The sequence below is a fragment of the Chinchilla lanigera genome, unplaced genomic scaffold, assembly GCF_000276665.1.
Source record: "Chinchilla lanigera isolate Chin_1 unplaced genomic scaffold, ChiLan1.0 scaffold00109, whole genome shotgun sequence".
Lineage (NCBI taxonomy): Eukaryota > Metazoa > Chordata > Mammalia > Rodentia > Chinchillidae > Chinchilla > Chinchilla lanigera.
In genome coordinates this window covers 5,721,857-5,745,882 of record NW_004955510.1, presented here as the reverse complement: position 1 = coordinate 5,745,882, position 24,026 = coordinate 5,721,857, and the positions used below count along the sequence as shown (strand labels likewise).

The following is a 24,026-nucleotide window of genomic DNA, read 5'->3' as shown; positions in this document are numbered from 1 at the left end:
CAATTTCCTCGCTTTGGGCCCAGCTGTGGCCACAGGCCTGGCTCTGGCTGGTGGAAAGAGCGAGGAAGAAATGCCCACCACTCCCAGGTCAGCTCCTAGTGACTCCCTTGGGACCCTGTTCCCTGCTGGTTGGCTGCCTAACGCCAAGGACAGAGGGGATGGCCAACCCATTGGCTGCAAGGGCTTGGACCTGAGTTGCTGTCTGGAGGAGAGATGATTGAGGAGCACCACATGGCACAGTGCACAAATGATGGACTTCTACCGTGAGGAGCTGATGAGGTTTGGGGCTGTTTGTTACACGGCTTAGCCCACTGTGGTCCTGTACCCTGCAGATCCACAGAGAGCTTCATGGCCCAGGAAGGAAGGAGATGCAGGAGCTAAGACACAGCACCCCTCACACCAAAGATACTGCCAGGCCCGCAGGCAGGACAATGCAGCAAGCAAAGGCATCTGTGCCAGCTGCTTTGAGCTACAGTGGCAGCACCAGTGCTGCTTGAGGGAGCAAGTTGGCATGGAAATGGGGAGGGACCAGGCTCTCTGGCAGTTTCCTGTCTCCAGAAGAGAAAGCAGGAGTGTCAGATGTGACCACACGGAGGCCACTGAGATTCCATCTGGGAACACCCACAGGTATCAGGAAGGCCACCACCCTCATAACATTACTTGGGAGGCCACAGTGGTTCTGGTGGCATGGCCAGGACATGCTACACAATACTACACTCCCCACACCTGGCCCTCAGCAACAGCTCATCAAAGGCTGTAGCTCACTGTGGCTCAATGGACTGGATGTCCCTGAAGGGTTAACCTAAAAATATCTCATGGGACATCATGAAGACTCCAGCTCCACCTACACATGGGCCAACGTCAAGCATGGACCTGACTCTCAGTACCGTGCTGGAAGACCACTGACATCACATGGGGCCCATGCAGGTCACAGGAGAGGAGGCTCTGCAGGCCTCTATCCAGCTAGGGCCTGAGGGTGACCTTGGCTCTGGCTCCCCATCCACCCACAGCACTCCTCCTGGCTTCTCGGGAGCATCCCAGTCACCTTCCCAGCTGGGAACAAGGCCAGCTCCTCAAGCTGGCAGAAGCCAGATTCTGGCTACAGTCTGGGGACAATCCTAAAAGGTGCCCAGAGAGGACCTGGGGATCGTCCCATGTCCCATGTGCCGAGGCTGGCAGAGCCTCCAGCCAGGCCTGGACTTTTGGATGCGGATGGAAGCCTCCTGGCAGGCCCCTCGCAGGGAGACCCCACCGGACCAGTGCAGCCTGCAGTCCCTGAGCCCCAGCCTGCCCCAGGGACACTGCCCTGCATGACACGAACGGGGACCAGAGGGTGCTCCCTGGCCAGTCGCTGGTGGCCCACCTTTATGGTCCCAGGTGCCTCCTTAAATACTGATCAGCTTGTGTCCAGAGCACCCCTCTGCCAGCCCTGAATGGCAGCCAGGGCGATGGCGACATGCTCAGCCAGCCCTCTCCCCTCCATGGAGCCTCATGGGGAGCTCAGAGCGACCTGAGGTTCTCCCCATCTGTCCATCTCTCCAAATCCACTGCCACTGGGTGCTGCCCTCAAGCGCAGAGGCAGGACAGTGGCTAAACACCAGCAACAAAGACAAAGTGCTTCCTAGACAAGGCGACTCATGAGAGCAGCCTGGCTATCCACCCACGGGCCTCCCAGTGGGCTCTGCTGCCCCCGTCAACCTAGTACAGATGTCTGGGAGGCAGAAAAGGCTGAAACAACTCTCCATGAGGTACCCACCACCTTGCTTTATCACGTGTCAATCCATGGGTCCCGCTATCCACTCCTCAATCCATTCTTTCATTTTTTTTGTTTTTTTGAGACCGAGTCATTATGTAGTCCAGACTGGCCTTGAATTCACTATGTAGCTCAGGCTGGCCTCAAACTCCTGGTGATCCTCCTGCCTCAGCCTCCTGAGGGCTGGGATCACAGGAGTGCTGCCACCAAGCCCGGCTTCCCAATCTATTTGTGGAGCTATTTCAAAGCAAGTTGTGACAAGAGTGTCCTACATCTTCTGATGTCGCTACTGTCCTGCTGTCTGCCCCCTCAGCAGGACACCCTATTGCAGGACATCCCCAGGTACCCCTGAAGAAGAACCCCCAGGTACCCCTGACCATCTACCAGAGGAGGGGGAGACCTGTGTCCCCTGCAGCAGAAAGCCTAGCTGGGGCGGAAGCGGCGCAGGTCTCACATGGAAGGTGGCACCTGCAACCACAGCGGGGACCCACCTGGATGGCAATGACAGTATGAGAGCGGCACCTGAATGCAGTCCAAAGAATCCTGGGCGATCTGGTGGGCCAGCTCGGGCCTCGGGCGCGCCCCCTGGAGGCCGCTCAGGTCATTTTTCTCCGGCAGGCAGGGCTACTCACCAGATCCCAGCAGCCTGGGCACCAGTCTCCTTGTCCCTCACCAGGGCTCAGCCTCCACGGCCTGGGCAGCGGCCAGACACCCAGAGCGGAGCCGCTGAGCTCCCGCAGCCCGGCGCCTCTCTCCCTACACCTGTGCCCGCCTGTCAGGGAGCAGCTGGCCTGGCCTTTGGCTGCCCTGCGTCCCCGGGTGGGGGTCTCCTTTGCCAGGAGCCCTTGGAGAGCAGGAGGAGAGAGCGAGGGGCCTGGGGGCTGCCCAGGGCTACCCAACCTTCCTCACCGCAGAGCAGCCTGCCCTGGCTTGGCGGGCAGCACCCTTGTCATTCGCCACTGGGTCCCTGTGTCTCTTGTCGGACTCTCTCTCCACCCGCCAGACATTATCCCAGAAAAGATGCTATGCACCCAAATCCTTGCAGTTTTTTGTTGTTGTTTCTTTTAAAACAACAACAAAAAAAGTCTTTCTGTGAAGGATGGTAGTGCACACCTATATTCCCAGCACTCTGGGAGGCTGAGGCAGGAGGATCAAAAGTTCAAACCTGGCCTGGGCAACTTGTCAATTTATCAAGATCCTCAAAAAGTAAAAAAGGGCTGGGGTGCAAAGGCCTTGGGTTCAGTCCCCCAATGCTTTAAAAACAAACAAGCCATCTTTCTACACCCTTTGGAGCACAAAGATGCTCTTTGGAAAGTGTCTGATTCCCATCTCGTTTTCCAGTTTTCCCCTTCCAACCCTGGTCCTAGGCAGATGCTGGAGAGATCCCCAAGCTGGCCCCTGAGGCAGGCTCTGGGTGTTGAGATGCCGGGAGTCCCCCTGGGACCCCGCTGGGCCACAGCCCCAGGGCACCTCCAAGGGTGAGACAGGGCTGGTAGCAGGGCCACCTGGATGTGCCCAAGAGGTGACTTTGGACCAAGCCCACCCAGGCTGCTGTGGTAGAAGCCCAGGAAGCCTTCCCCAGGATTTTGTGTGTGAAACAGGGCTTGGGATGGGGCTGGGAACATTTTAGGAGGCTCTCAACCCAGGAAACTCAAATACCAGCCTGGCCCTGGAGATACCAGAGTGTGTGCCCCAGGCTCTGTGGGGAGAGGGTGGGAGCCAAGGGTGGGTCTGGCCCAAGCCAGCCTCCTGTCCCCACAGGTCCTGAGGGAACAAGGTGCCACCCGGGGCTGCAGCGCACCTGCAACACCTTCCAGCAGACAGGCAAGCTGGGTGTGGTGGCGCACACCTGTCATCCCAGCACTCGGGAAGCTGAGGCAGGAAGAGAACCATGAGCTTGAGCCCAGCCTGGGCTACCTAGTGAATCCAAGGCCAGCCTGGGCTACATAGTAAGGCTGCTTCAAACACCCAAAACAGACAGAGGAGGAAGCAGACAGGCCCCTATGTCCTCCCCTGCTGGGTCTGCGTTGGGTAGCAGGGCCCTTGTAGGGCAGGTAGCTTGCCCAAGGAGAGAGGCCTTTGTTACGCCCCCTCCCGGCCCTTGGGGTGAACGGCAAGTGATTAAATTACCATCAGGCCAAGCTGTTCCCTGCCCATCTGGCCTCCCCTGAGGCGGGGTGCCTTCTGTCCCCCCAGGTCCAGGAATAAGCCAGAGCCCATTCCCTGCTGCTCGACCATTCCAACTGGTGTCTGTGTCTTTCCTCTCCCTCCTTAACCTCCAGAGCCCCCCAGAAGTGTGGCTCACAGGTCCTGGAACCACTATAACCCACCCGCCACACATGCTAGTCACCCCTCTTCATCTAAAACCTGGGTCCCTGCTGTGACTATGCATGCCCTCTCTGCCTTTCCAGGCCTGGCCACTGTCCCTCTCCTGTCCTCCTCCCAGCTCAGCCACCATTCCATCGGCATGCCGGGTGTGAACCGTAAGACGCTCCCTGTGTGTCTGCTCCTGCTGCCGGGGGCCCCAGCAAAGCCCAACCATGCTTCCGAGGACATCCCTGAGGGTAGAGATGGCCCCCAGCTCCGCCGGGAGAGAGAAGCTGCCCTGCCCTTCTCCCCCAGGGCCTGCTGTCCACTCCACACACTGAGCAACAAGAACAGCCTAGCTGGACCCGGCAGTTGGCTGTGCCTTCCCTTCCTGCTGGTGGAGAGCTGGCAGTGGCTGGAGCCAAGCTTCTGGCCCTTCCGGCTATAAACAGCAGGCCTGTCAGCACCGCAGGGCATAGCACGGTGGCCACAAACTCCTGTGGCCTAGAAACTCCAGGAATTTCCAGCACAGCACCCAGAATAGTCCAGCCTGTCTCCCTTGCTCTCCTAGGGACCCTCTATTCTCAGCACTTTAGCAGACAGAGCCCTGTAAATACTGAAACCGAAACCAGCAGAAGGCCAGAGGCCTTGGGCTGTTGGCCTGAGCTAGGCTGCCAGGTGGGGTGGGTGAGGCCAGGGGTTGAGGCTCAGCCCACCAGCCTGGCCACTCATCTGCTGTCCCACACACGTGGAAGGCACTGTCCCATTCTACAGGTGAGGAAACAGGCCAGCTGAGGGCAGCAGTGCTGAGCACACATGCGTGCCCCTTCCTTGGAGTTTGGGGTGACCCAGACCCTGCCTGCAGGGTGGGGGCTGGGCCTTTGAGCAACTCCCTGCCCCCATCTGCTTCTGGAGCCCTGGCTGGTGGAGGAGAGAGGGCAGCTCAGGTTGCAGCCCGCACACCTGTCCAGGATAAATAAAGGCATTTCCCCTCCACCCTCCCTATCTCTGTTACAGGGCGGCCTGCAGGGGCTACCACCAGCCCAGCCTGCAGGGGACAGGTACAGGCAGCACAGTGGGCCATACCTGACGCTGCAATAAGTTGACTTTTTCCAGTCCCTTCTGGCCAGGGGAGTCAGACTCTCCGCTCTGTCCCCTTCATCACACAAGCCCCAGCTGGCCAGGCGAGGTGACATGGAAATGTGCCCAGGGCAGGGGCTCAGGCTGGGATGCTGAGTGCCATCGGATAGCCACTGTAAGGACCAGGTCCTGGCTGAGAGGGCAGTGGGTACCCCCAGGAGGTCTGGCCCTGCATCCCCTTGTGGGGTGTCCTGATGCAGAGGGCTTTGTAGTCCCAGGCAGGAAATGCCACCATGCAGATGGCCCCAGGGGCTGCCTGAGGCCATGTTATCCATGGCCTGTCAGTGGTATTTTCCAAGGGACTTCAGGTTATCCGGAGGACTCCAGCATCCAGGGCACCCCACTGCCTGGCCCAGGTGATTCAGGGCGTGTCCCAGAGGAAACCATGCCCATGCCCTGCCCAGGTTCTATTTTTGAAAATCATCCCGGTCTCTGGCTGTTGCACATCTCAGTACACCCCCTCCCCAGGCAAGGACATTCTTCTGCTGTCTCGCTTAAGGCCTCTGTGCTGCCATTTAAGCCCCTGGCCATCCAGGGCCAGGTGGCACATAGGTCCTGGGTGAGGTCATTGACTATCCTGGGTGCCACCAAGCCAGGATGGGGCCAAGCACCAGGAGTGGATCCCGAGGACAGTGGGGCTGGGGACAAAGCTCAGTTCCACGTGTGGCGCTGAGTACCCATCAGCCTGCATGGGAGGCCCCACCTCGTGCAGGGAGGAGGCCTGCTTGGGGACAGGGCTGTGCAGGGCTGGGGTGGGAGTGCATGCCACACTGAAATGCCCATATGTCATGCATCAAGGAGCAGATACAGGTTTGCATGTCCTTTCCTCAGGGAGCCTGTGGTGTCCAGGGCACCAGGTATGGAGGGAGGGGCAATGCCAGGTTCGAGGTAAAGGTGGAAGGAAAGGCAAGCACCCAGCTAGGGACTCTGTGGCCAGTCCCAGGCTGCCTAGACACCCAGATGTCTTCTATTCTCAGCTGCCCCAGTATCCATGACAATTTCCAAAGCCAAGACCACTCTCTGCTGGGGACACCGGCCCCCTGCGTGCTGCTCCTGGCCACACAAGTCTCTGCTGTTCTCGGGAAGAAACTTTCTCCACAAGTGGGCAGCAGCCTAGGCACCCGCCCACCCTCGGCATCCAGCAACAGCATGGGCCTCACCTGCTGTCTCTTGCCCCATCAGCACCGTCCAGGGCTCAGGGTGGTCTCTGCCCTCACACACCTCACTGTACCCAGGCCCTGAGGTCTTCTCTGACAGGTACTGAGGGCACACTTGCTGCCTTCTAGGCAGCACCCGGGTGCTGGGGCCGTAGCAGAGTTGAACCCCAGCCTCTCTTCTCCCTCTGTCTCAGGCAAGCTTCCAGCATCCATGTGTCTAGGGACAGCCACAGTCCTCTGAAGCCCTGAGGATCTGTGCCACTGGTCAGGCTCTTCCCACCAGACACCGCAGGATTCAAGGGGAAAAGACCTCAGCCAGATTGGGGAGCCAGGAGCTCAAGCTGACCCAGGCCTGTGAGCTGCCCAGCATGGGACCCTGGTGGGCTCAGGACACCAGGAAGTGGAGGGGCAGGCGTGGGAGCCCAGTCACCAGTCCAGCCCAGCCTCACCAGGACAGCAAGGCTGCCATCCATCTGTCCATCCACCCATCTATCCATCCTTCCTCCCATCTCCTGCCCTGTTGGTGCCAGAATGATACTTTTCCAAAGAACCTGCTCACGTTCAAGGAGGACGCTAACTTTTGGCAGCCTGAGCGCACCCTGCCAGGAACAGGCTTAGGAGGGCGCTGCCTGGTCTGTCCACCGGCCTGCCTGCTCTGCAAGCTCAGCGTTTCCTGCTCAGCCCAAAACACCTACCCCTGCGCCTGGGCCTCTCCCCAGTGAGCCAGCCCCAGGGCACTGGCCCAAGCAGGCAAATCCAGCAGTGGGCAAGACCAGGGTACCAGTGCAGTCCCAGCCCTCACAGGTGTGTATGCGTGCACGTGCGTGTGTATGTGTGTGTGCATGCACGTCTGCTCTCCAGGAGCCCCACAGAGGGACAAACACACACACATGCCCTCTTCTGAGCAGCCCAGCCCTCAGGGGTGCCAGGCTGTGGGCACAGTGCACTCACCCGAGAGATGGTGAGGGGCATGTTGAAGTCCTTGCCCCCCTGCAGCCGGAAGCCCCAGGGCCCGGGCCCGGTCAGGGTCACGCTGTAAGACATGCTGGCGCTAACAGCGGCCGCCTCTGGAGACACAGTCGGGAGAGTCAGGATGCGCACATACCCACCGCCCAGCCCGCTCTGGCCGCCGCCCGGCCCCCAACCCTGGCCTTGCCTGCTGCGTCTCTCCCTCCCTGCCGGACTGTACAGCTCTGCCGGCAGGCTCCTAAGAATAGCAGGAGCGAATGCCATCGACGCTGATATCTGCCCTTGCTGCGCCCATAAATGGACTGTAACCCTACACTGTGCCCGCCCGCCCGGCGGGCCACCGTGACTCACCCGGCTAATATAGCCCCTGGGGAGGGGTGTCCAGCACCCTGGGCAGGAAGGGAGGCCTGGCCAGGTAATGATAATGCTCTGGCCTCCCTCTGCCCTCTGCTCCAAGAGGCCGAGGGCTGAGCTCTCTTGGGCAGGGGTCTTGCTGCTCTGTGTGCCTGGGCCAGGACTTTGAGCTGAGTGTTGTCCTGTGTGGGATCCACACGGTGCCTCAGATTGAGCTCAGCCTCCAGGGGGTCTAGAAAAAGCTTTAGCTTAAGAGACTGCTACTCGACCCCTGGTTGCCCAGCCATAAAAATAATCATTCTGGGAGGCTGAGGCAGGAGGATCACAAGTTCAAGCCCAGCTTCGGCAATATAATGACAGCCTATCTCAAAATAAAAAATGATATGGGCCCAGCATGATGGCTCATTAATCCTAGTACTGAGGAAGCTGAGGCAGGAGGATTGCCAAGAGTTTGAGATCAGCCTGGGGTACATAGTGAGTTCAAGGTCAGCATGAACTACATAGTGAGACCTTGCCTCAACACACACATACACACACACACACACACACACACACACACACACACACATACACACACACACACACACAGAGGCTGGGAAATGGCTCACTGTTAGAGCACTAGTCTAGCATGCAGGAGGACTGGATTCAATCCCCAATGCTAAATAAATAAATTAAATTAATAAACAAATAAATAAATGCACTGAGGGTGTAATTCAGTATGAAGGTACTGGGGTCAAGCCCCAATATGGCCAAAAAAATCACATTACAGCAGGTCCTCTGGGCGTGGTCTAGCTGAGCATGGGACCCTTCACACTACAATCCCTGGGTCCAGAGAGGCTGCCACCTTGGCCAGTAGGAGCCAAGGCTCAGAGAGGTTAAACGGCTCCTTCAAGGTCACACAGGGAATGGATTCAAGCCACCCTAGCCACTCTGGCGCGTGGGTCATTCCAATGGGACTCCTGAAGGAGGATGGGGTCCCAGCAGCTGCAGGGCCTCCTGGAACGCTGGCTCAGGGTACAGAGCCTCCCTGTGCCCGGGCGCAGGGTCTGAAGGCAGGCCCAGGGTGCCCCCCCACCCTGACCCTCTGGGCCCCAGCCAGTTATTCCTGGCTCTCCTGTCTCATTTGTGTGCTGGAAAACTTGACAGTAGCATGGAAAGCTGCAGCTGCCAGCACTCCCGCCAGGCCCATGCCCTTTGCACAGGAATGGCGAAGCGGGGGCCAGGGCAGGGGAGGAGCCACCATCTTCTTGGCTGCCTGGGCACGGCGGAGGGGAAGCACGTGTGACACGTTCAGCCCACAGCCCCTCAGGACTCCTGCCAGTGTGGGCTCTGGGTCACAGCGCACCCCGAGAGACCATAGGCCCCGCAGGGGCTGGATTGAGGTCAAGGCACAGGCTGTCTCCTGGGCTGGGGACACCGAGGCGCAGGCCCTGGCCAGGACCCCAGCCTCACACAGAGCCTGGCACACACGACACGCATGTAGGGTGCCCGTGCTGCTGGGCTGCCTGGTCATTTGCCCATGGTCACAAAAATAGCAAGTGGAAGAAGCCAGACAGGACCTGTGTTCTTTCCCCGACGTCACGTCTCCGCCTCCTCTGCCCTGTGTCACACAGCCCCACCTGTCGTGGCCAGAAGGCCAGTACCCCATCCTTCTCCCATCTCTTGCTGTGTGACCCGCAAAGCCCCATGCCATCTCTCCCTAACTGTAGGGGTCTCCGCCCTGCCTGGCTAGGGAGCAGGGCGTGACTGCTGTGGACCGGAAGGAGCCAACCCTCAGGGGAGCTGACAAAGGCTGTGGCTGTTACTGGAGCCTGAGCAGCAGGCTGTCTTTGGCCTCTGGGGAAAGGCAGCAATGGCCTGCACGCTTAAAGGCGAAGGCCAGCCTCCCTCCATCTGCCTTCCCATAAGAAAGCCCAGGCCAGCTGGAGAGCAGCTGGTGCCCGTGGGTAGGCAGAGCTCGGAGCTCCCTGGGGAGCAGGGCTGGGCCACCTCTGGTCTTGCCCCCCACTACTCTGCATCCTCACAGTTGGCAGTGGGCCTTCAGCAGCATGAGCCCCAAGGCAGAACTGAGGAGAGGAGGACAGATGCATCGCAGGCACTGAGGCCAGCACAGCCCCAAGATTGACACCACGTTCGGCAGACAGCGTCTCTACTTTTTATTTCCTACCCCTGTCACAGCTCAGGGTGAACCTAAACCACTGACAGACAAACCATGGGGTTCAGTATGCGTGCAGATCAGTACCCACAGTGGTCAGTATGCATGCGAGTGTGGGCTCCTGGGGATGGCTCGAGTGGGGTCAGCGCACGAGGGGGCTGCGTCCAGTGAGAAGTGCAGCGCTGCCCACACCCAGGCCACTGAAATGCCCCTGGTGTGTTCTGGGGAGCCAGCATTTGCAGAAGTGTCAGCTGCTGGTGGCAGAGGGCTGCAGAGCTGGGACCAAGTGTGTGGGTCACGCAGACGGGTCTTCTGTGGTGTGAAGCGGGACACAGCATGGTGACAAAGTCTGCAGGCTGGTGGGACAGGAGATGTGGGGGGCCAGACGAGTCCCAGGCAGAAGGGTGGGCCAGCTGGTGTCCTACATCTGTGAGTCCAGGCTGGGGAGCCGTCCCTTGGTCTGAAGACAAACAGCACATGTCTGTTCACCCAGGAACGCACAACCCCTGGGACCCTTGGCGACTGGGTGACAGAGACACGAGGGGAGGCTGCATAGAAGGGCCAGGTTGCTGCGGGTTGGGGACCAAATCTCAAAGGAATCTGAGCCTGATGTCCCCGGGCTCCTGCACTCAGGGCCACGCCCGCCCTGCAGCCATCTCTTCTCTTGCTGCCCTGCACCTCACAGGCTCCAATGTCCTCTCTCAGCCTCACTGCCACGCCGAGCCTCTCCTGTGCCATAGCTTCCTCCAGCAGCTTCTCCGTGCAGGCTCACTTGGCCCAACAACTCCTGCCCAGACACCACGGAAGGGGCCAGCTGTGCCATAAGCTGTCCTGGCCCCAGGATGGGCACCATGACATTCACCATTGTGCCAGGGGGTCACAGCCTAGGATCACTACCAGGCTACCGCCCTGGCCCCCATGGCTGTGTGTAGAGTCCAGGCCCCAGGGTAGGGAGTGGTGCTGGGGCCAGGAATGCTGGAGGAGACAGGGGCTCCCCCTTCATGGACACCCGGCTAAGCAGCCTGTGGCAGGGAAGGTGGGATGCAGCTGTGGCCCCGCTGTCTGGGGAAGCCCCAGGGTGCCCGGTTGCCAGCCAGGCATATTGTGTGTGGGGTGAGCAGAGGGCGGGGGAGCTGTCAGCAGGGTGGGAGCCCAGGGCCTGGGCACATGGTGTCTCCAGCGTTCCAGAACTCGGCTTCTCTAATCGCCATCGACATTCCGTTCCATAGGCACTTGGGCCGACAGCTGGCCTTCTTTTAATAGCCACAAGTGTTCTGGTGACATCTTGCTCTCAGGGTGTCCGTGGCCCACAGCCCCTCCCCCAGAGATGTCCAGCCCTGGGGTCACACAGAGAGGGCCACAGCACAGACACATGGGTACACGCTTAGCACAGAGCAGACACCTGGGGCACAGTCTGTCATGTGTCCTGGGGCATCACATTGACAGAGGATGTATGCCAGACGTGGTCACACATATGCACACATTATGTTCTGTGGCTTCCAATCACAAACCTTCATGAACGTACATTTATATACATACACTGTGCCTCTGTCCTGGCACACATAGCCCCAGCACACCCAGCCACATGTGGACACATGCAAGAACAGTCCCAGCCAATCCCTGGCATGGGAGGGGCAAGCTGGGAGAGGCAGGGACCCAGTGAGTCCTGGAGGGCCTTGGCCTGCCTACCACTGCAAGGCCCTAATGGCTCTGTTCCCCCACTTTACAAATTGGCAGGTGCCTGGCCCAGTCACCTTTCTAGGAGTCTTGGCTTCCCATACCTGGGCCCTGGCTTCCCCGTCCGCTAGACCCAGATCACAAGGGGATCGTCCACTGGCTTGCTGGGCAGCCCCCAATGCCTCAGTGTCGGTCCAGCCCTGAGGGAAGCAGGAGAGCGTCTGTGAGGTGTGAGGCAGCCTGTGGCGCCCCCCATGCCTCTACCCCCCACTGAGGGCCCTTCTCTGGCCTCCCACAGGCGCTTAGGTGGGGAGGCTCAGGATACCTCGATCCAGGTTGTGGTCACCAAATCACAGCAACTGATGCCTCCTGGGGCTGGGCTGTGCGTGTGTGTGTATGTGTGCGTGTGTGGTGCGCGTGTGCACATGCATGTGGGTGTTTAGGTTTGGGGTGGAGGAGTGGTCTTCTGGAAGGTCTAGGTTCTATTAGCAGATGGGGAGATTGGGGTGTAGCTCAGTGCTTGCCTGACAGGTATGAGGCCCTGGGTTCCAGCCCCAGCACTACACACACACACAAAACAATCAATGTATATTAGCTGGGTATGATAGCACACACTCTAATCCCAGTACTTGGGAGGCAGAGGCAGGAGGATCTCCAAGTTTAAGGCCAACATGAGCTATATAGGGAGATTCTATCTCAAAAAACAAAACAAAACAAAGCAGATGAGGTTTTCTCCTCAATTTTCACTACACTTGTTCAGAGAAGGGACCCCGCCCACTCCCTCCACAGCCCCTCAGAGGGGGCCCCAGGATGGAGGCAGAGGAAGGATACCACTGTCTAGTCTGTACAGTGAAGCAGCAGGAGGGAGGAGCCCGAGTGTGGCTGGACAGGAACCAGGGTGCAGAGGCCGCTCCTGGAGATATTCGGGGGCCGCTGCTCTAGGCCATGGGATGCTGAGGGTTCCCAGGAGGTGACTAGGTCAGCTGAGCTGGACCCCTTCTCCCCTGCAGCCTGCTCTTCACGGCTCCTAGGGGCCGGGGTTTGGTGCTGAGGACACAGGGCCTGTGCTGGCTCTCACCTTGTCTCTGGCTGCCCATCGGGGCCAGAAACACTCATCCTTTTCATCTGTGCCTCTGAGGATCGTGTTGGCACAGAAAAGGGCAACCTAGAGCTGGAAGACGTAAGCTCAGATTGGACCCACCAGAAGCTGGAGGTGGACACAGGAAGCTAGAGGGGCCAAGGGCCTGGGGCAGGTAGAGGAAGGCGTGGCCAGGGGCCAACTGGCATGCACCCTGTGTCCTTACCGTCTCGCTCTCGGAGCCCAGCGACTCCTGACGCCTGCGTCCCGAGATCCAGCTGAGGTCAGAGGTCTGGCTGCTCAGCGGGGATCGGTGTGTGGAGCGATAGCTGAGGGAGGGGCGGCCGTGCTGGCCAGACACACCCCGCAGCACCCTCAGGCAAGGCAGGTGCTGTGTGATGGCCACCCTGCAGGTCCACATGTCTGATTGGGACCAAGGGACAGGGCTGGGGACAGACAGACACACGAACCCTGGGGGAAGTGGGTTGGTGGACTTGCAGGGTTGCTGAGATAGACATAAAGCCCAGTAAGGAATAGGAGAGAGCCTTGGGGCAGCAGGTCGGGGAGGTGAGAGGGGACCAGGGACACCCCTGAGCTCTCTAGGCTGGACCATCTGAGCCTTGCAGCTGGCTTTGGGAGGGTGGTGAGTGACAGACACCATCAGGCCAAAGCGGCCCCACAGGAGAGGTGCCTGCTGGGATTCTTATCAGCCAAAGCAGGCAGTGGCCACAGATGTCCTGGACCAGCCAGGGCCCTGGAGGCTAGGTTCTGTGTTCCTGCTAGGTCTCTCCAGGACACCACGGGCTGGGGGTTTGTCTTTGCAGGGCAGAATGGCTGATCAGAGACCCTGGCTGCCTTGTGACACACCTCAGGGACCCCAAAGTTAGGATGGGACTCTGTCAGGAGCCCCAATATCACTTCAAACAGAGCCATGCCCCCCACACGCCCCCACTGACCCAAGAGACTGGCAGATGCAAGCCCCACCCTCCACAGGCCCGTACCCAGGGTGGGGGGTCAGGGGCCTGGAGGGGGCTGCACCTGTACTTGGGGTGGGTGATGGCATAAATGATGGGGTTGTGGATGGCAGAGGCCTTGGCAATGACAGCTGGCACTGAGTTCATGTAGGGTGTCAAGACATGTGCATACCTAGACAGAAGAGGCACGGTCTGGAATTTGGGTCCTCTCCCTGGGACCCAAACTCTAGCCCAGCCCCACAGCCCCATAAGCCCCTAGTCTGTTGCGGGCCTAGAAATTCCAGGGAGAATTTCTGGGCTGAGGTGGGGGGAAGGAAGCTGGGGGTTGGAGGGTGGGGCTCTGGGGAGAAGATTGCAGGTTTAGGCAGAGTCTCCAGGTCCCACTGCCTCTCCTGGTGTCCCTCACTGACCTCAAACCTCGATGCAGTGCCTCCTAAGCACCCCTGCCCAATGGCACAGCTCCCTGGCTGCCTTAGAGACAGCTGGCCCACACTGGTCCTAGACAAGCAGGTTGGTGCCCACACACCGCCAAGGTTTTATGGCTCTGGTAAAGTGCTTCTGAAGTCTAGCCTTCATCCATGCTGCTGTAGCTGACAAAGTCCCCAGGTCTCACTGCAGAGGGCAGCTCTTAGGGACCCATTCCTAGGTGAGCAGTGCTCCCCTATGCGCCATGGCCCGGACAAGGAGGACACTGGAACCTCAGGGACAGCTGCATGTCCCCAAGGAGCCCGGATATGGGGTGGCCCAGAGCACGCCCAGAGCATGCCCTGGAGCCTCTATGAGTCAGCCCCAGCTCCAGCCCCGGCCCTAAGGCGCATGCTCACCCGGCAAAGGCCACCAGGGCTACCGTGGAGTAGGGCGCCCAGGAGAGGACAAACAGGAGGATGACCAGCAGCGCAATCTTGGCCATCTTCCACTCGTTGCGCAGCCGCTGCCACTGCCGCCGCCGCCTTGGGGACTCCCCACAGCTCTCAAAGGCCCTAGGACGGTGGGATCTCTCGGGTTGCAGTAAGGGCCTCAGGTGCTCTCCCTGGGAACACTCAGGAGGGGGCATCCTTCCCAGAACAGAGCCTTGCTGTCCCCTCACCACACCTCATAGGTGCCAGGTGCACAGCGCATCCTGCAGCCCAGAGCACCCAGCGGGCGGCAGCCCTCTCCCACCCTGGACACTCACCGGCCGGTCTCCTGGATGGCCCTGAAGATGAACACATAGCAGTAGATGATGATGAGCAGCGGCAGGAAGAACACGAAGCAGAACAGCAGCATGGTGTAGGCGCGCACAGAGGGCGTGAAGGTCACGTAGTCCCAGGAGCAGGACGTCAGCAGCCCCTCGGGCACATAGGCGCCTGGATGGGGAAAGGCTCTCAGCCTTCACGCTGGCCCTGCCCATGGCTCCTGGTCCAGCGGGAGCTCCATGTAGGGGTTCATGCGGGGGCTCCCAGATACAGGGCTGGCCCAGCCCCTGCCCAGCCTGGCCCGTGTAAGCTGGTCATGCCACGTACCCATCACCTCAGCCCGCCTGAGCAGCCCTGTATTGGGCCACAGGCTGCCCAGATAACCCAGCCCTACTGGAGCACCCTGTTTCTCCTGCTCCTAGCAATGTCCCCGTAAATGTGCATCTGACTTGAGGCTCGGGGGCCCCTGGTCCCCACCAGCTGGCCTGGCCCAAGTTCATCTACCCCCCGACCCAATGCCACCAGCCCACTTACTCCAGCCAAAGAAGGGTGGCAGACTCCAGGCTAGGGCATAGAGCCAGACACCCAGCAGGACAAATGCCGCCTGCCTCTTGGATGCCACTCCGATGGTGGCCAGTGGGCGTGTGATGACCAGGTAGCGGTCCAGAGTGATGGCCGTCAGGGTAATCATGGAAGTGATGCCAAAGAGAGCCCCGCAGAAGGCATAGAACTCGCAGCCTGTGGGCAGAGCCCTACCTGAGCCCTTGGAGGGGAGCCCGTCAGGGGCCCAAGGGCAAGGGAGGTCTGCATTGGCATGGAGGCACCTCCTTCCCTGACTCTCGGGAGAGCAGGCCCAGCCCTCTGCATTCCACCTGCTCCACATCTGAGTGAGGCTGCAGAAGTCCCAGGGCCAAACGCAGTCTGCCCTCCTCCCTCCCTCATGTGTGGAGGGTGGCAGCTGCCCATTCTGTGCCCAGGAAGAGCAATGGCCTCATCTGGGCTACCCAACACTGGGGACATCCCTGCCAACCCCTACCTCTTCCCTGCAGCAGGAGGCAGCCCCAGATACCCACCTGCCTCCCCAAAGAGCCACCGCTTATAGAGGCTGCTGGTGAAGAAGACAGGGGCCTGGGTGAAGGACATGAGGAAGTCGCTGACCGCGAGGTTGATGATGAACATGTTGGCTGGGGTCCGCAGGCCTCTGCTCCTGTGAAGGTCACAGAGCAGTCAAGGTGCTTCCTAACACCTTGGTACGCAGCACCCACACACTGCACACCCGCATGTGCATGTACCCATGTGTACACACCACACACCTGCACTGCACGTGCACATGCTCACACATACACGTGCATGTGGCCAGGAAAGGAGCTTCTGCCCCCCGTGCCTCTGTCCAGCAGGTACTTCCTGGGCAGTGGCTAGCCCCAGCAGTGGCAGCACTGGGGCACCCCAAGGTGATCCCCCAAAAACAAAACAGGGAGCAGTGTCTCTCCAAACGCCACCCCCTTCAGCACTCTCTTCTTGGACGGACCTCTCCAGCACAGCCTCCTCAGCACGTCCAATCCACCCTCGTCCCCTCCTTCTAGGCTCCTGCCTGGCCCAGCCCTTGCAGCACAGCTGTCTCTACGGCCTTCATTCTGCTGGTGACAAAGGGCAGAGGAGCTGACATCTGTGACCACAAGCAGCCACCTTTGCAAACCTTGTCTCTTGTCGCTGTTCCTCTCTGGGTCCCCCCAAGAGAGGCATTTACATTTTTCAGATGAGGACACCAAGGCCCTCGCTCATGAAGCAACTTGCTCTGGTCACAAAACCCAGGGAGTGGCACAGTCAGGCCAGGCACATACAGGACCTGAGAAATCGGCACCCACCTCATGGAGGAGAGCACAGTTCCATTTGCAGCTGAGCAGAATGAAATCAAGAGGACAGTAACTTGCTCAGTGCTGCCAGGTAGTGGTGGAGCGGGGACGTGGGAGGGTCCCTAGGTCTGGGCTCACAGCGCCACCTACCTGTCTCAGCCATTAGTGGCCGGCAGGGCTGAGTAGGACTGGGAGCCCACCAAGGGGCCTGAGGACTCACGACCCAGGCTCCCTTCAAAATGGAAGGAGGATGCTTATTAGGGCAGAGACCCGAGGGTCCCTGTGGTCCCTGGCTTCCGCAGAGCATGTGCCCAGGCCTGACAGGTGTGTGCCATCCAAGCTTCCCAGGGCTGCCCTTTGCCCAGCCCTGCACACGAGGGTGGAGCCTGGGCTTGGGACATGCAGGCTTGGCCCTGCCTCCCAGCCAACCCCAACAGCCCCATGTCCCCCCACCCTGTCTCTCAACCCTGGGCCCAGCCCTCCAGCCGGGCACCTGCAGAAGGTATAGATGACTGTCAGGTTGCCCAGCATGCCGGTGAGCCCCACCAGCAGGATCACGGTGCCCAGGGCATAGTGGGCATGCGCTGGAACATCGACCGTGGGGAAGGGGACCCAGGCTGCAACCTGAGCCCCAGCTGCCTGTGGAGAGAGAAATGGGTGGTTTATCACCCACTGCCACCTTCCAGCGTCCCTGAAAGGGAAAGCTTAGGGCTCCTAGGGGGCAGAGAGACTGAGGCATGAATGTAAAGCCACTTGCCCACCCAGCTGGCTGGTGACTGAGCAGAATAGACATTTGGTCTTCTGGAAGTCAAAGTATCTTTACAAGGTGTGATAAAAAATATGGTGAATGCCACTGGCATGTGCCATCTAACAAACAGATTTGTAAAAACCTGACAGTATGTCCTCATCCACCTTACTCCCTGGATCTGGCACTATACAACTTCTGGCTCTTCCTGAAAATCAAAATGACCATGAAAGGGAAAAGTTTTGAATTGATTCAGGATTTTGAGACAGCCATGACAGTGCAACTACAGACACTCAGGAAAAAGAACTTTCCAGACATGCTTCAGAAAGTGGTAAAAAAAAAAAAAAAAAAAAAGAAAGTGGCAAAACAACAACAAAATCAAAACAAAAAAAGAAAGAAAGAAAGGAAAAAGAGCTGGGCTTGGTGGAGCACATCTGTAATTCCAGCACTCAGGAGGCTGAGGCAGGAGGATCTCCAAGAGTTCGAGGCGAGGCTGAGCTACATAGTGAGACCCTGGGATTAACTGTAATTCCAGCACTCAGGAGGCTGAGGCAGGAGGATCTCCAAGAGTTCGAGGCGAGGCTGAGCTACATAGTGAGACCCTGGGATTAAACACCTCTCCCACCTGGCCCGGTGTTCAGGAAGGAGGTGGTCTGAGTTTGGTCCTGCCTAGCATTCCACTCTGACCTGGGCAAACCCAGAGCCCTAGCCATGCTTGCCAGGGGCATCAAGCCAAGGGCAAGCTACAGCCCCTTCATGGCAGAGCGGCCTCTGTTTCCTCAGTGTGTTCTGGGGATGGCCCAAGATCCCACCGTACAGCTCAGGCCTTTTCTGTCCCTGTCAGAGCGGCAGCAGGAAGTGGGAGGGAGGGCTCTATACCCGCACCCCCAGCCTTACCGTGGGGCTGCTCTGTGGAAGCTGACCCAGCGTGGAGAGGTTGCTTGGGGCACTGTCGCCCCTGCCAGGTGCCGATGGGGTGGCCACGAAGCTGGGCTCCTGGGCTGGACCAGGGGAAACTTGTACCCCAGAAGGCGGATTCATTCTGAAGCAGGTGGTCCTCACTCACGCACACGGTAATTCCAAGGGTGTTGGGGGCTCAGGACTTCAGCTTTCCAGTCCCCCAGCTCTCTCTCCTCCAGCCTGGGCACTGACTGCCAGCTCCTGCATCCCGCACGGACCCAGCTGCAGCCACGCTTGGGGCCAGCGTCTGCTCAGTGTGTGGCCAAGCGCGAAGAAATGCATGTCAGTCAGGGCCCACTCAGCCCTGTGCCTCCCACCTTTAAATAGTGGCGCTGAGGGCCGCACATGCGCAGTCGGTCCTTGAGGCTGGCTCCCCAGATGCGGGTCCCTGAGAGTCCACAGATGGCAACAGGACCCTGTGTGCATGCGAGTATGTGTGCGTGTGCGTGCGTGTGTGCGTGTGTGTGCTGCACAGGGATATGGCTGGGCCCATGTCCTGGACACCACACAGAGGGCTTTGTCCTGCTTCTAACAAAGTTTCCCAGCCTTCCCTGGGCTCATCAGGAGCAGCCTGTGCCACCAGAGAGCTCCCATACTGGGGAAGAGGATTGCTACGAATTCGAGGCCAGCCAGGACTACACAGGGTGCGGCAAACCCAGAGCAGCATCTCTAAGAGAGGCCCAAGGAATGGGTGCCCACACCTTGCCTTCAGAGCCCACAGCTCCCACGACAGCACCCTTTCTCCAGGGCTGACACCCACCAGCCCTAGAGAGTGATGGGGATCAGCGCCCTCCATTATCCACCCCCTGGGGATATCACTCACCCCACATCCACAAAGCATCTACCCCGCCTGGAGCCTGCGGTCCCAGTGAGACAGCACCAACATGCAGGCAGCCCCAGCCTCCAGCTGTCCTCCATGGCCATGACACTTAGGCTGTCCTGGCTACGAGCCACGTCCGACTCCAAAGAGGGGTGAAGGTGGATTAGGAATGTTTGCTTTCATTGCTGTGAGGTTGGCAACCAGCAAGAGGCCCCAGGAAGGAGGAGTCTTTCCTTTTGAGGATTGATGAATAGAAAAGTATCTTATGACTGAAGGATTAGCATCAGGTGTGTACCCTGACCTACCCGCCAGCCAGGGAACTCCCACCTACCAGGCCTCCCTTTTCTCCTTGAGCTGCTTTTTTACCCCCTGCACTGGGGATAGAACCCAGGGGTGATCTACATTGAGCTGCATTCCCAGCCCTTTTTATTTTTTGAGACAAGGTCGCCCTAAGTTGCCCAAGCTGGGCTCTGGAACTTGTGATCCTCCCGCCTCAGCCTCCCAGACTGCTGGGACTACAGGTGTGCACCACTGCACCAGGCCAACTGCTCCCCGCTCTAACCACGCTCAGTACAACCTTGGCTGGGGACGCTGAGCACCAAGTTCAGGCTCCAGGCCGTCTGGGGGCAGCTGCCAGCTGAGCGGGGAGGTGTCCAACCACACCAGCTGACAGTGCCTGAGTCCAAAGGACCTGCTCTCAGAGCCACGGGGGAGGGGAGGGGACAGACCACAGATCACCCGGCCTGGGTTCCCCCAACCTCCCTGTCCCCCATCAGTCTCAGCTGCAACACGCCTGGTCCAGGTCATCGAGGGCACTGTCCTAGACCCAGCTGCTCACATCTCCCCACTGATGGCAGTGTCACCTGGTGATGCCTATCCCCTCTGGTGGCAGATGGGTTTGTCTGCTCACCTGTGTGAATGCTGCCCGGCAGAATGAACATTGCATCAGGAAAATCAACACATCTACCAGATGCGGTGTTGCACGCCTGTGACCCCAGCACTCAGGAGGCTGAGGCAGGAGGATGGCTGAGAGTTTGAGACCAGCTTGGGCTACATGTGAGATACTATCTCAAGAAAAAAAATAAAGATAATCATCCCTCCCTGGTCCTTGCTTCTCCAAGTGTGGGCTAAGGAGCGGCCACTTCCACATCACCTGTAGCTTGCTGGAAATGCGGCCTCCCGACTCAGGTGCCTGATACCCACGTCAGGCTCTTCCCAGAGCTTCAGGGGATGGTGACAGCGGTGGAAGGGACACTGAGGCTACCAGAGATCAGTGACGGTAGGACCCCCTGCAACACCAGGGGCAGGAAGGATTATAGGAGGAAGGGGCTCCGAGGTCCCAGAGGCTGGGGCTGTGCTGCAGGGTGTGGCAGGGAGAGGGCACTGGTGAGCAGGGCGGACTCAAGCGCTTCCCCCCCACACACACGCACGCGCGCACGCGCGCACGCGCACACACACGCACACGCACACGTGGCGTCCTGACTCATGCAGGAGCCTGGAGAGGGGTGGAGTGGTGTGGCTCCCAGCAGCAGGGAGAGAGCCTGGCTCTGGAGCAATACATGATGGGACTGCCTCCCATCCAGGCTGCCTGGCGCAGCTGCCAGCTCTCACCCTTTGACCACCCTGCCCCGGCCCTGAGCTACTCTGGCAGGGGTGGCCCAAGCCCTGGGGCGGCGGTGCCGGCTCCCCGCCTGCCAGCCTGTGTGGTGCCCCTGGACCAGCCCACGCCAGCCCCCGCGCAGCCCAGCCTTGGCCTCATGAGTGATCGCACTTGTCCCGGTCTCCACCCGCAGCCGCCACACCGGGGGGCAGGCTGTGTGCTTGGCGGTGCCCAGCCGCCAGGCCGCAGCTCAGTGCTCTTCACACTTTGGAGGTGCAGCTGGAGGTGGCAAAAGCTTTCCAGGCCCCTCACCCTCGGGGCACAGGCAGCCTGGGCATCACTTGAGCCATGTAGTGCTAGACCAGGCAGGGTTAAGGACAGCCCTGCAGTGGCCCCAGTTTGGGGAAGTGAAGCGAAGCAGCCGCTGTGACACTGCCAATAGGGCCCCCCCAATGTTGCTGTCACTGATAGGCCTTCTGGGCCCTGGAATTCCTATAGGAAAGGTCTGAAAGCCCTCAAAAAAAGAAAAAAAAAGGCAAGCAGGTAGTTGGGTATGGTGGCACACACCTGTGACCCCAGAACTCGGGAGGCTGAGACAGGAAGATCACTTCAAGTTTGAGGCCAGCCTGGACTGCATAGTGAGTCTGAAGACCAGTCTGAATTACATAGCAAAACCCTGTCTCAAAATTTAGTAATTCAGGAGGGCAGGAGGCTCCTGGCCCCGCCAAACTGATTTCTGGCCATGCTGCTTAGCATCCATGAGCCGCCTAGCCCAGCCAGGGGCACTGTGTGCCAGTCTCATGCCACCCTGTCCTCTAGTGCTATCGCCTTCCTTGTCCTGGGGCTGCAGAGCTCTCAGCTCCCCAGAGGCCCCTGGGAAACTCCCAGGAGCTGTGGCCAGGGGCATTAAATATGCTAAGGGACACCCAGCCAGCAAGCACCTGCGGCCTCGCTTACCTGGGCTCGGGCAACACAGCGGATGGGGCTTCCCTGCCCGTGGTGGAAATGAAGAGCCTGTGGCTGCCTCTGCCCATGTCTGCTGCGCTCTGCGCTGGCCCAAGCTGCCCGCTCCAGCCCCAGCTGGGCTCAGCTGAGCGCCCCAGAGCATCCGGGTCCTTTTGGGCTCTGTGCCCCTCTCCCCTTATTCCCCGCTGGGTCCTCTCCTGGGAGCCTGCGTCAGCCACAGGGAGCAGGCAGGGGAAAACCGCGGCTCCCGGAGGGGTGCAGAGTGTCACAGAGTCTGTTTGCTGTCCCCTCCCGAGGGCGTCCACATTCCTGGCCTGGGTACTGTTCCCGGGTGCTCAAGTCTGCGCCCAGTGCTGGCCCTGCCCAGTCTGCCTGTTAAGTTAGGAATCCGGTCTAGGGGGCTGCAGGGTCCTCCCCGGTGAGCGCCAGGCATTCACTGAATTCCTGCAGCCCGGTGCCACACCCCAGGCTGGCGTCAGACACAGGGGCGGCCGCCTCCACGAGCTGGTTTGATGGATGATGAGCAGGGCGACACGGCCACACCCTAATGAGCAGCCTTTCTGTGCCTTAGTGGGAGGCTTCCGAGGAGGGCATCAGGTGAGGGAGAAGTGAAGAAAGGAATCAGGAAACAGGGAGTCACGGGGAAGCACGGATAAGGCCCAAAGAACAGACTTTTCATTGGAAAACTGAGCGCACACCCCAGAGCAGCGTGTGGTGTGGAAAACCCAGGCACACCTAGCCGCCGCCCACCCATACTATGGTTTGCTACCAGAGTGCCGTCCATTCCTTGGGGTCAACATGTCCTTGCTTGCGCGGAGCACTCTGGGTTTGTATCTAGATGTTCTCCAAAGCCGCATATGCTGAAGGGGACTTAGCGAAGTGACTGAATTACAGGGGCTGAGACTGTAGCCCGCTTGCGGTTTGTTTGTTTTTGGTACCGGAAATAGAACTCAGGACCTTGAGCTTGCCAGGCAGGCGCTAGTGCCGCTGAGCTATATCCCCCTCCTGCTATTAAGAGGCCAGGTTTGGTTGGAAGAAGCTGGTCGCCGGGGGCGAGGCCTGGCTGCTGGGGGCGTGGCCTGGAAGGGTTTATCTCCCCTTGAAGTTCCTCCCTGCTCTCTCGCTTCCTGCTGGCCACGCCCTCCGCCATGCTGTTCTACCTTGGAGCCAGCCAGCTATGGGTGGGAAACTGGGCCGGAATAAACCACTCCTCCTTAAACTGTGAGTGTCGGGTACTGGCTCTCAGCGATGAGGACCGTGAGTAAGACACCGGGGTTGTCTAATTTCAGGGTTTCCCCCTGGAACAATAGAAGACTCAGTTTTCCTCACCAGTATGTTCTAGCTGATCATAAGCAAGTGCGCAAGCTGTTCCCTCCAAAGTGGGGCATTCATCTGAGGAAGAGAGGAAGGGAAGAAGTCACTCATGTTGATCAGTGATGGCCCAGAGCAATTTCTGCCAGCTCGGAGCGCATAGATATCGAAGACACATGGAACATGATGGAAATCTGCAGCGAGCCCTGGGTGCTCCCAGCGAAGTGCGGCTCCCCAAACTCCAGACCTGGAGCCTGTGTCCGCTCTGTGGCCAGCAGGCAGGCCCTCGCTGACGACAGCTTGGCATGACCAGCACCAAGGAGTTCTGAATAAACACTGCATACGCGGACTTTGTCTTTCCATGTGAGGGTACACAGGTCAGCTGTGCTGGCAGAATCGCAAAGCTGCCACAGTGTCAGTTCCCTGTTGCCTTAGGTTGGCCTTGGCTGGCTTTCGGATTTACCCACTGTGTCTGGAAAGTCACAAGAAACTGCGTAGCTCTGAGACTCCAGTCCTTTGCTCACAGAATGATGTTTTGGTCAACATGGGATTGCACAGAAGATGGTGGTCCCAGCTGGGTGTGGTGTCATATGCCTGTAATCCCAAAACTCAGGAGGCTGAGGCAGGAGGATCACAATGAGATCAAGACGAACCTGAAGCACATAGACCCTGTCTTGAGAAACCAAAAAAAAAGAAAAGAAAATCTACAGAGCCCCTTCTGATAGGTAGCCACTAAACAAGTGAGTAATTCCCACACTCTGCTTATCTGTAAGAAGTCCTGGACCAAGTGGCCATGTAGTAACCCACTTGGAACCCTTCCTGGAAACCTAGGAGTTAGTTTTCTTCTCCTGACTTCCAATAAACATGCTCCTAATGTTAACAGCCACTGGGGTACCCAGGGATCCTTTCCAGGCTTTTGTCCTGTGGAAAGAATTGGACAAGTGAAAAACGGATGTTTTACATCTATTAAAGATATTGCCGGGCATGGTGGCACACACCTGTAATCCTAGCACTTGGGAGGCTGAGGCAGGG

At 59.1% G+C, this 24,026-nt stretch overlaps 2 protein-coding genes across 13 annotated transcripts in view; both read right to left on the bottom strand.

The window, feature by feature from the left end:
* Window positions 1-7,629, bottom strand: part of Ldb3 (LIM domain binding 3) — a 55,390-nt gene extending 47,761 nt beyond the window's left edge. Inside the window, exons 1-2 of the mRNA XM_013506311.1 lie at window positions 7,514-7,629; window positions 7,309-7,424 (exon numbers count right to left, since the gene is read on the bottom strand). Of these exons, the coding sequence (XP_013361765.1) occupies window positions 7,309-7,401 (93 nt within the window). The 5' untranslated portion in view covers window positions 7,402-7,424; window positions 7,514-7,629. The remainder of the gene's footprint in view (window positions 1-7,308; window positions 7,425-7,513) is intronic.
* A 2,183-nt stretch (window positions 7,630-9,812) lies between these two features.
* On the bottom strand, window positions 9,813-22,079 carry Opn4 (opsin 4). 12 transcript variants are annotated; one of them, XM_013506313.1, is made up of 13 exons: window positions 21,675-21,763; window positions 20,028-20,406; window positions 19,121-19,350; window positions 18,235-18,544; window positions 17,086-17,231; window positions 15,813-15,946; window positions 15,274-15,477; window positions 14,739-14,910; window positions 14,389-14,544; window positions 13,629-13,736; window positions 12,817-12,997; window positions 11,590-11,712; window positions 9,813-10,295 (listed from the first exon to the last, which is right to left on the bottom strand). In XM_013506313.1, the coding sequence occupies exons 4-13, from the start codon at window positions 18,376-18,378 to the stop codon at window positions 10,257-10,259; spliced, it is 1,407 nt and encodes a 468-aa protein (XP_013361767.1). In that variant the 5' UTR covers window positions 18,379-18,544; window positions 19,121-19,350; window positions 20,028-20,406; window positions 21,675-21,763; the 3' UTR covers window positions 9,813-10,256. The 12 variants fall into 12 exon arrangements, 11 of the variants coding, with proteins under 11 accessions (XP_013361767.1, XP_013361772.1, XP_013361769.1 ...); XM_013506318.1 differs by having other exon boundaries at window positions 11,617-11,712; XM_013506315.1 differs by lacking the exon at window positions 21,675-21,763 and adding an exon at window positions 21,285-21,327.
* Between the last annotated feature and the right edge of the window lie 1,947 nt (window positions 22,080-24,026).

Excerpts from the sequence above, each read along its gene's own strand:
- Opn4 (XM_005407898.2), bottom strand. The coding sequence starts at position 18,378 with ATGAATCCGCCTTCTGGGGTACAAGTTTCCCCTGGTCCAGCCCAGGAG. Across the intron at positions 17,232-18,234 it reads TTCCACAGAGCAGCCCCACG|GCAGCTGGGGCTCAGGTTGC; the intron begins GTAAGGCTGGGG and ends CTCTCTCCACAG. Across the intron at positions 15,947-17,085 it reads GTCATCTATACCTTCTGCAG|GAGCAGAGGCCTGCGGACCC; the intron begins GTGCCCGGCTGG and ends TGACCTTCACAG.